The sequence below is a fragment of the Pecten maximus genome, chromosome 3 (assembly GCF_902652985.1).
Source record: "Pecten maximus chromosome 3, xPecMax1.1, whole genome shotgun sequence".
Classification (NCBI taxonomy): domain Eukaryota; kingdom Metazoa; phylum Mollusca; class Bivalvia; order Pectinida; family Pectinidae; genus Pecten; species Pecten maximus.
This window is the reverse complement of record NC_047017.1, coordinates 7,547,558-7,560,304: the sequence shown is the minus strand read 5'-3', so window position 1 is coordinate 7,560,304 and position 12,747 is coordinate 7,547,558. Positions and strand designations below refer to the sequence as shown.

At 33.7% G+C, this 12,747-nt stretch overlaps 1 protein-coding gene across 1 annotated transcript in view; it reads left to right on the top strand.

Annotated features, from left to right (window-relative positions):
* Positions 1–1,197: 1,197 nt before the first annotated feature.
* Positions 1,198–12,747, top strand: part of LOC117323058 — a 29,786-nt gene continuing 18,236 nt past the window's right edge. The window contains exons 1-9 of the mRNA XM_033878059.1: positions 1,198–1,309; positions 1,524–1,630; positions 3,069–3,098; positions 3,920–5,190; positions 5,484–5,577; positions 6,132–6,182; positions 6,953–7,147; positions 11,154–11,342; positions 12,256–12,447. Of these exons, the coding sequence (XP_033733950.1) occupies positions 1,528–1,630; positions 3,069–3,098; positions 3,920–5,190; positions 5,484–5,577; positions 6,132–6,182; positions 6,953–7,147; positions 11,154–11,342; positions 12,256–12,447 (2,125 nt within the window). The 5' untranslated portion in view covers positions 1,198–1,309; positions 1,524–1,527. The remainder of the gene's footprint in view (positions 1,310–1,523; positions 1,631–3,068; positions 3,099–3,919; positions 5,191–5,483; positions 5,578–6,131; positions 6,183–6,952; positions 7,148–11,153; positions 11,343–12,255; positions 12,448–12,747) is intronic.

Below are 12,747 nucleotides of genomic sequence, written 5' to 3'. Positions count from 1 at the left end.
AAAAAATCAAATTGTTTTCCTTTATTTCAGCGTAAACAGTAAAAATTCTCGCTCGCGCACCAGCCATTTCATTTAGGTATATTTTTCGTAGGTATGAAATGCGTATGTGCGGTCATACATCGCAAGAGGATTTTTTCACTTAATTACACAGCTACGAAAAAGGCTAAAAAATAAGACAGACTATTCAATCAGAATTTCGTCACAATATAAAAATATAACTTGCGTATTGGAAGCGTTGCAAATCGAAAAAAAGCAGGCCGGGAAATGTGTATACGTCATAATTAATTCAGGAATTCTTATCCTCGTCTGCTTCATTATCAAAAAATGTGTTGGTCACGTACGATATGTAATTTGCATAAAGATAGTAAACATGTTATTGGCTCATCTGTAGAGAAAGAGAAAAGTAAACTTATACACTTAATTTTACTATATTATAAGCGCCATCAAAGGAAATATAGTGCATAGCAAATACCGAACATGCTATCATTACGATACCAATAATAGTACATTTTATGGACAAGGTTCCGCGAATCATTAGTTAGACTCATCGTCCGTGGAGACGTACTGGCGATATTACATCTGTTTACTCGCTAGGCCTTAGTTAAGTAACATACATGATATGCTGTATATTAATCATACACTGCCTGACAGTAGCAAAGTGTATGCACATTGTAGATTGACGACCTAGGAAATAACACCATATCATTTTTAGTAAAACACCTTATTTACGTTGACACAATCTACAGTAGAAATGGACACGTGTGCAGTGATATATTTCCTCCAGGCACGTCACGGTGTGGCCGGGTTTGTACATTTTTAAACTGTCTAAATGCACAAAAATGTCACTTTCTAGACAGCATTTTCATCAAATGCTTTCATCAATAATACTTGTTTTACAAAGCTCTTGTCCCCAATTACCAAACTGTCTTCATCTGTCTTGATCCAAAGGGAAAATATATGGACACATCAAATCTCCTACACACAGCCATGAGTTTTGTAGTAATGACTTAATTATATATACACAAGAAATAGAAACCCTTGGGCAATAAGATACATCATGCTAAGTTCTACCGAACCACGTGGAAAATCCGAGTTATTACGTAGATATCATTGTTTATGTTTATAAATGAGAGCATGACCTTTTCCGCACATTAAGATGACACTTCAATTTAAACACATTTTCTTTAAAGGGGCAATCATTAATAACGACCCTTAAAATGCCTGGGGAACAGCTAAAATACTGGATACGGACTAACGCAATCATCATTACGATCGATAAGGATGTGGGAAGCGGACCTCGGTAACCATAGTAAGTATTAATACACATTTTATTGTTAATAACTGTTATTATTATACATAATTACAAAGAATAATTGTACAAAAAATACAGGCATTTTGTTGTGTATCTAAATTGTACAAAGCAATTGTAAGACACGATAGCATTAAATGGTAATGCAAGATATGAAACGATGCTTAAATGGAAATGAGAATCTATAAACTGGCTTGATTTATATTTTTTACAGAATTATGACAGCGACCCTACATAAAGTATACGTCACCTTCACCCTCGGTGTCCTGACAGAAATGCATATGTTTATAACACAGACGCTGTTTGCATTCGCATTGCTAGGTAAGTATTCAACTGACATATTAATCGGTAAAGATTATGATTGGTGAGTACGTATTCTTAACTAATAAATTATCAAGTAGATATACTATTGAAAAATAATAAAATGTATTCGTGATGTCATATGGATAAGAAAACAATAAAATGTATTCATGGTGTCGTATAAACTATCTGAAAGTATCATATCTTCAGTAATATATATATATATATTTCCGCAATCGTATGTGATAAGCAATAAACTGTACCTCCAAAAAAATTGGAAACTCACTTTATTTAGTTCCAGACATTGATAAATGTATTACATTATTTTACATCTTGACAGCAGTATGCATCATGTAAGTGTGTTACATATTAAAACAGACTTTATATTGGATATTTATGAATGTATCCCACTTATATTGAAAGCTGAATATCTACATTAGGTATTTGTAAAATTATATAAATTGTTGAACGTATGTAAATTATTAATCATAGCAATACTTTTGGTGTTGTAATCATTAACATTCTAAATGAGAGGTATACGAACTTTAAATTAGATTATACATTTTGAATATGACAAGAATTTACTTGATTATCTCATTGTCCCACACAGGCATACAGAACCTCGACATATCTAAACATAACATTATTCTAGTGTCAAAATGTCAGAATAAAGAAGATAACGTTGCGCCCATTCTTTATAATTCATTAGTGTATTCATATAAAAGATAAATTGCTGCATTTTGTACATTTGGATGACGTCACAATGATTATAACGCCCTAACGTACCTGAGGAGACTGCCAGGTAGGCTATTTATTGTATTAATCAACGCGTGTGTTCTCTAGGTGTTGTTAATTTTATGTTACAGGTAAAACAAACAACATGAATATTGTTTTCAACAATAATGATCAATACATTGGAAATTTGCAAACCTTTTACCCGTGTGGATAAATTGATGTTCGGCTGGCTTCCAGGCCAACGATGAAAACGACAGCATATTTCTTAAATGAAAATCAAACCTCTTGAACAACTAAAGGCGTTTATTATATATTCCTTCAACTACAGAATACCTGCTTTTGAGTGTTTTAATGTCGATGTTTACTTTAATTTTTTAATGCGCCTTTTAATTGTTAATTGTTTTAATATACCAGTAATTAACACTTGATCAATAAATGGTATTAGTGAAACCGTATTATCATAAATAAACATTTATATTATAACGTGAATTTGACGTTATCACATGAATCGAATTAATAAACAATTAAATTAGAAAAACAATTAAAGTTAGTAGAAAATTAAAATCAAAATATTTAAAAATTACATAAAATAAAGATGATCACAAAAATAATACTCCGTTAATTAGTTTTCAAAAAGACAGGTTATATATTTACTATTTATCATGATATATTAAGAATCACCTCAACTCGTGATCTTCTGATTTGTTTTATTCTGTTCCTACAGGACTGGCTCGTGGGCTGAACTTCACACATAGTAAGTAGCTCTTGACACGTTAAACAATAGCGGAATATATTACGTGTGTCAGATTCGTATACACTGTACAGTTTCAACTAGACAGTACCTGAAATGATTCCCGGAAAAGTCCTAAATAAAGTCCCGAAATAATAGTCCATTTTATTAGAAACAATATTTTGCTTATAGCGCACCAATTCTCGCCACAGCATCTAGTATTCTTTGAGTTAAGTAATTAACTAAAAATGAAAAGCAGAAAATGTGTATAAGGTAGAAACTTCGAAATGATTAAGTGTCATGCATTAAACTAAAAAAAAACCCAAATAAACAAACAAACAAACTTTATGTGATCACTCGTTGCAAAATACTGTAACTAGTAAAAAATTCTTTACATACTTAGTATTAATTAAATTATTTCAAATATTTCTGAGGAAATTTCATTTAATCGAATATAATATGATGTAATATCAATACTGAAATATACGACTTTTGTTGTAAATCTTTATATAGGTGACTCAAATATGAAAACTATTTATGGATCACCAAATAGTGGTCATATTATCAATGCTCGTTGATTTGTTCTCTAACAAAGATGTTAATATATCGGTTCTTTTTAAAGATTGTATAGCTACCAAAAAATAAATCAGAGGCTAGGCACAAGGTTTTCTGTAAAATATACATAGTTTTGTGCGACTTTATTTCATCTTTGATAACAAATTACTAGATATCTAATACATATAAATGTAAAAATTACAATGGGTACTGTTCAGATTATAAAATTAACTTTCAAAGACGTGTTGCTGTCATTTGTATTTCCTAGCTGAATCCATTCTTTTATGCAGACGCCCCGGATAACAGAGGAAAGGAATTCATCATTGGATATATGGAAAATCTCGGTCAAGACATAGACGTTGAATTGTTCATTACGACAATGAGGCGAAAGAATGTAAGTGTAGAAATCTCGGCTCCGCACTTCGAAGAAGCAGAAATACACCATCTCTTCAATGTATCGTATGGTATGGTCAAACAGGTCCACTTCCCAAACACCATCCGGGCGGTAGGATCCACTCGTGATAAAAAGGGGATATTGATCGAATCTGATGATGAAATAGTCATTTATGGTGTAAATAAGGAGAAGTTTTCCTCAGATGCGTTCTTAGGTTTGCCTGTTGATGTGCTTGGAACTGACTACTATATCATGACGTACTATCCACCGACAGACCAGTGTGAACTTTTGGTTGTTGGGGTTGAAAACAATACAGCCGTTACTGTACTCCTAGGCGACGCTCTGGGCAATTACACAGTTGAATGGGAAGGACATGACTACCGAAAAGGAGACGAAATTCACATCAATTTGGATAGGTTTGATACATTTCAGTTAGTAAGCAAAGGCGATTTGAGTGGAACTCATGTGACTTCAGATAAACCCGTTTCGGTATTCAGTGGAAACAAGAAAACAAAGATTGGTCGTGGATTTAGTAGTGATCATATTGTTGAGCACTTAACGCCAGTGGCTTCTTGGGGGAAGAAATTCGTAACTGTTCCTATCCCCCATCGAACAGTGGGTGACTACTTCCGGTTTATAGCGAGTGAGGAAGACACTGAAATCAAAATAACAGGTGGCCATAACGACACTATAGTTTTGAAAAAGCCCGGGGATTTCGCTCAGAGGAATATTCCCTCTCATGCGTTTTGTCTTGTCACTTCCAATAAAGCCATTTTTGTTGCTCAATTTGCTATGAGTCAGCCCTCACGCTTCGAGCCGTCGGATCCCAGCATGATCATTATCCCACCAGTGGAACAGTTTGCCTCAGATTACACGTTTGCTACCCCGAAATATTCATTTGGTTCCTACATAAATTACTTCCTGTTCATCATCAAGGCCGAAGATAGTCCAGGACTGAGACTCAATGGTAAACCTTTCCCACATGATATCCGGTTCAATTGGATACAGGGCACTGGGTATGTGGGAGGCTTCATTTCTATACCGGAAGGTTCTCACAATGTCCGCCATGTTTCACCTATCAGTATATTTGGAGGTTATCTTTATGGAAGAGCTTCCCTAGAGTCGTATGGATTTCCCACTGGAATGAGAATGGCTCCGATCAATCAGGTAATTTATAAGCTTCTGGAATGAAACGAATAGATTTCCTGAAATCAATACATGATTTTTTTTAAAACAAATTTTTATTTACATCTTATCGAAGGCTTAGATATAGGAAATGTAAGGGCTTCACAACACTATCATGTATCTAATACGTAACTTTTAAAAAATGCATTTCGTTTTTTATTAGATTAAACAGAAAGTTAAGCTTTTCATAAGATTTTTTTGTTGAATTGTACCTTCATTAAAACAAACGCTATTGCTATTTTGATGACATGGGATATTTTGTTCTGATTGGTCAGCCGTGTGAACCAACGCCCACTGTTGCTGGTGATGGATTGGACAATGACTGTGACGGTCTGATTGACGAGGAATTGTGTGTTGTAGACAATGAAGGTAACCACAAGTAATACATGCGACACATCTCCGTTTTTCTCTTATTTCTAACCTCTTCAACTAAATACTCGATGTTTAATATCAACCAAACACTTAAAACATATTACACATATTGTAAACATTTCTGTTTACTGTAAAGGTGAATATCTTAAAAACATTGTGAAAAGACACATATAGTGTTTTTAATAGGACACACTCGATGGTATTAATGTTTTTGAAACCTATTACATAAAATTAAATTGATGTTATTCAAATAGAAATAAATCATATTTTAGGTGTCAAAGGTCTCATAAATAAATTCAACTAAAATAACATTATTTTTGTTTCAATATTCCTTATCAAGCTAAAAAAATTTGAATTATCGAAAAATAAATCTTTGCATAATTCAATATTAATTACATACATAACAAAAGTTCTCAGTTTAAGAATGCATAAATGATTGTTAAGCTTACTTTATGTTATACGTGTACAATATACTTATATATAAGAATAAACTGTTCATAGCTATTTGTATTGTTGTTCCAATAAAAGTATTATATGATTTGCATTTTTAGATAATGACGAAGACGGCACAACTAATGAAGACTGTGCTATGCCTGCACCGGGTCTGTATTTTGACCTTAAATAACATTTATACTGTATGTTTCGATTTTGTATTTATCAATTTGCAATATTTAAGTATTACTGCTTTTATTTATAATCATATATAACAAAAACTATTTGCTATTTTCCCATAGGATACAATATACAATAGATAGCTGATAGTGCTGTTAAGAAATATATCATATATACCAAAACCTACTACGATGTTAGCATTTCGGAGTATAAAGGGTTTGATAATTGCTGAAACTTCTATAGCAATCTAAAAGCAAAACACTTTCTGCTTGTAGACTGACGAAATTGAACAAAATGAACTGTTCTGTCTTAAACATGACATTTTTAATGTTATATATGTATAAAATGGAATTATCAACGTCAATGCATCCAAAGAATCTTGTCATCGACAAGTTGATTGTTAAAAATTCCCAATCTTTGTTCTCGAAACCTGTCTGATGTTAGTAATCTGTTTGTTTGAATCCAATTATATTTTCTGATAGTAAAACGATTGTCAGGTCAATATTATAATTTTTTTTTAAACAATATTTCTTTTGTTACTTCTCCTCATTATCTTTTTATCTTTCTATGTGTATATGATTAAAAGGTGTGTTATGTTATTTCAATATTTTTGAGAAACCTATACTTCTAAGTTGTGATGATCCGTGTTCGGTTCCATTTATATGTAGACAACGAAGATATGTTTAAAATCAAACAAAATCGTACTAAAGTAGATTTTTAAACAATTCATATGTTGTATGAAAATTCCACCAAATTCCAGTGGACGGTAATTGGGCAGAATGGCAGGATTGGGACTCATGTTCCGCCACTTGCAGACTAAAAGGAGATTCATCCCAGAAAAGTTTTCGCACCAGACGGCGTTCATGCACAAATCCTGCGCCTGCTTATGACGGTGACGTCTGCGAAGGCAAAGGCATAGAAACAAGCCCCTGCCTACCACCAAATTATTGTCCGGGTAAGATTCGTAACAAAGTACCTGGATCCATTTCAATTTTTTTTAAGATTCAAATATTAATAGTGATAGTCAATGTAATTTTCAGATTTTATATGTTTGCTGTATTTTGTCCACTGTAGAGTCTTTTTTTTCTGCTTTCTGTAGGGATGTGTTCCTCCTCTTATCAAATTTTGAACTTTTGATGTTGTAATCGATATGACATTATTGTTTGTTCAGTTGAGGTAGAAACTGGAGACGATTGATAAAGGAAGATCAATACAGACGTACAGTATAAAAATAACAATAACCCTAGTTTACATTATTTGTACGATTAAATCTTCAAAAACCGTTTTCATTTGTATATCATAGGCATATCATAAATAATATATACCAAATATGTACCATACATGTACCGTACAAATACCACATATACCGTACATATACCACACATTTACCATACACATACCACACATGTATCATACATATACCACACATGTACGTATATATACCACACATGTACGTATATATACCACACATGTACAATACATATACCACACATGTACCGTACATATACCACACATGTACCGTACATATACCACACATGTACCATACACATACCACACATGTACCATACATATACCTCACATGTACCATACACATACCACACATGTACCATACATATACCACACATGTACCATACATATACCACACATGTACCATACATATACCACACATGTATCATACATATACCACACATGTACAATACATATACCACACATGTACCATACACATACCACACATGTACCATACATATACCACACATGTACCATACATATACCACACATGTACCATACATATACCACACATGTATCATACATATACCACACATGTACAATACATATACCACACATGTACCATACATATACCACACATGTACCGTACATATACCACACATGTACAATACATATACCACACATGTACCATACATATACCACACATTTATCATACATATACCACACATGTTCAATACATATACCACACATGTACAGTACATATACCATACATGTACCATACATATACCACACATGTACCATACATATACCACACATGTACCATACATATACCACACATGTACCATACATATACCACACATGTACGTATATATACCACACATGTATCATACATATACCACACATGTATCATACATATACCACACATGTATCATACATATACCACACATGTATCATACATATACCACACATGTACCATACATATACCACACATTTACCATACATATACCACACATGTAAAATACATATACCACACATGTACGTATATATACCATACATGTACCATACATATACCACACATGTACCGTAAATATGCCACACATGTATAATACATATACCACACATGTACGTATATATACCACACATGTATCATACATATACCACACATGTACCATACATATACCACACATGTACAATACATATACCACACATGTACAATACATATACCACACATGTACCATACATATACCACACATGTACCATACATATACCACACATGTACCATACATATACCACACATGTTCAATACATATACCACACATGTACCGTATATATACCACACATGTACCATACATATACCACACATTTACCAAACACATACCACACATGTACAATACATATACTACACATGTACCATACACATACCACACATGTACCATACATATACCACACATTTACCAAACACATACCACACATGTACAATACATATACCATACATGTACCATACATATACCACACATGTACAATACATATACTACACATGTACCGTACAGATACCACACATGTACAATACATATACTACACATGTACCGTACAGATACCACACATGTACCATACATATACCATACATGTACAATACATATACCATACATGTACCATACATATACCACACATGTACCGTACATATACCACACATGTACCATACATATACCACACATGTACCATACATATACCACACATGTACGTATATATACCACACATGTACAATACATATTCCACACATGTACCATACATATACCACACATGTACCATACATATACCACGCATGTACGTATATATACCACACATGTACAATACATATTCCACACATGTACCATACATATACCACACATTTACCATACACATACCACACATGTACAATACATATACCATACATGTACCATACACATACCACACATGTACAATACATATACCATACATGTACTATACATATACCATACATGTACCATACATATACCGTACATATACCACACATTTACCATACACATACCACACATTTACCATACACATACCATACATGTACCATACATATACCACACATGTACCATACATATACCATACATGTACCATACACATACCATACATATACCACACATGTACAATACATATTCCACACATGTACCATACATATACCACACATTTACCATACACATACCACACATGTACAATACATATACCTTACATGTACCATACACATACCACACATGTACAATACATATACCACACATGTACAATACATATACCACACATGTACCGTACATATACCACACATGTTCCATACACATACCATACATGTATCATACATATACAACACAGGTACCGTACATATACCATACATATACCATACATGTACCACACATGTACTATACATATACAACACATGTACCATACATATACCACACATGTATCATACATATACTATACATATACCATACATATACCATACATATACCACACATTTACCATACACATACCACACATGTATCATACATATACCACACATGTATCGTACATATACCATACATGTACCATACATAAACCACACATGTACCATACATATACCACACATGTACGTATATATACCACACATGTACAATACACATACCACACATGTACCATACATATACCACACATGTACTATACATATACCACACATGTACCATACACATATCACACATGTACCATACATATACCACACATTTACCATACATATACCACACATGTACCATACATATACCACACATTTACCATACACATACCACACATGTACCATACACATACCACACATGTACCATACATATACCACACATGTACCGTACATATACCACACATGTACCGTATATATGCCACACATGTACCGTATATATGCCACACATGTACCGTACATATACCACACATGTACCGTATATATGCCACACATGTACGTATATAAACCACACATGTACCGTATATATACCACACATGTACCGTATATATACCACACATGTACCGTATATATACCATACATGTACCATACATATACCATACATGTACCATACACATACCACGCATGTACCATACACATACCATACATGTACCATACATATACCATACATGTACCATACATATACCATACATGTACAATACACATACCACACATGTACGTATATATACCATACATGTACCATACATATACCACACATGTACCGTACATATACCACACATGTACCGTATATATGCCACACATGTACCGTATATATACCACACATGTACCGTATATATACCACACATGTACCGTACTTATACCAAACACATACCGTACATATATCACACATGTAAAATACATACATCATACATGAACTGTTTATACACCACACATGTACTATACTTATAATACACATACATACATGTACCATACATATACCACACAGGTACCATACATGTACTGTACATATTCCACACATGTATAATACATATATCACACATGTACCATACATATTCATGTGCCATACATATTCATCTACCATTCACATGCCATACATGTACCATACATGTGCCATATAATGCACCCTATATTTTCATGCACCACACAAGGACTTGGACCGGGAGGCATCCATCATCGTAAATCCTGTTATCGCGTCCAGACATATGTCCTTAAGCGTCATCGAAGTCTGATTCTCGTATTTTCCATTTCGTAGTTGATGGTCAATGGACAACATGGACAACATGGGGTTACTGTTCCCTAGAATGTAAGCGACCTGGGAATCTTACTGGTACCACGCACAGACATCGTGACTGTTCCAACCCACCCCCGCAGTATGGCGGTAAACAATGTGAAGGACATTCCAGTGAAGAACAAGATTGCACTCCGTCAAGCTTTTGTCCTGGTAATTATAGTGTACTATTAAAATATGATATAAACAGTAATTGGTAAACTTGATTTATATATCTACTACTGTTTCATTATCAAACATAGTAGTAATAGAGATCAGATAAAAAGTATTTATTTTCTTAAGAACTTCAAATATTGAAACAATCTTACATTCCCGTGTGCAAGAAATAGTTAACACAACTGACGAGCACGACAACATTTTAAACATATACATTCATTTGTATATTATAATCATGGAAGAAATAGCGACAGCGGGGACAAGTGAATTAATCTTGCGAAGCTTCCTCTTTCTTTTTCATGACAAATATAAACAGTCACATCAAACAGAAAACAGGGGAAAGCAGATGAAATATATGTCCCCTGCTCATATCAGAAAACCATTACACTAGATAACATTCATATACCACAAAGACAGGATTAAAATATCATTAATTAATATGTAAGTATGTCGGTAGTAGGACATTTATCCATCCAGCCGAAAACAGTAAGAGGCTAGATAATGTATAATGATGAATTATTGAAATAAATGATACCTTACAACGTAGTGATATGACAGCCGAGTGATGTTAAAGTCAAATATCATTGTTTAGATATTTATTGTCCCACATTTTAGCTGTAATATGTATGCTATTACCTACTATGCCTTGTGTACCTACAATATCAGTAAAAATAAAACTGATAAGTTCTGCACTAAGCGAAATCGTAGCTTCATGAAGCCCATTCAATGCTAAAATAGATCACCTGACAAATATACTGAATTCTACGCATACATTATCTAATTCACTTTCTAATTATAACCACTGGCTTCAATATCTTATTTTTGAAAGCTTCCTTTCAGCAGGCAACTATTTTTCCAAAAATCATTATAATATTCTCTAAAAATACAACATGGTATTGGTGTCCTTCAGTTGATGGAAAATGGTCATCCTGGGAGGATTGGACACCGTGCTCTGTGTCCTGTTTAAAGCCAGGGTCGAATACAAATGGGATACAGATGAGGTCACGGTCATGCGCAAATCCAAAACCGGAACATGGTGGGAAAGACTGCCCAGGAGACCATGTGGATATGAAAGAATGTTTACCGACAAAGCCATGTCCAGGTGCTTAAAAAAATATATTCAGGAGAATATTCTAATAAATGAATTTGATAATTAATACTTTAGTGTGTTAGGGAAGATAGGGCCAAACATCTGAAAATCCTTCAGGGAAGTCTAACATTAATATTTAGAATTCGGAGGTGTACCAACCTCTATCTAACGTATTTCATAAAGAAAGATAATGAATATATATATAAAAAAAAAAAAAATTAATACCTACGTATATTTCGTAGCGGTGCGTCAACATATAAGAAATCAGATCTATAAAGTGAAATGAACATTCCCTGAGACTATAATCCAATA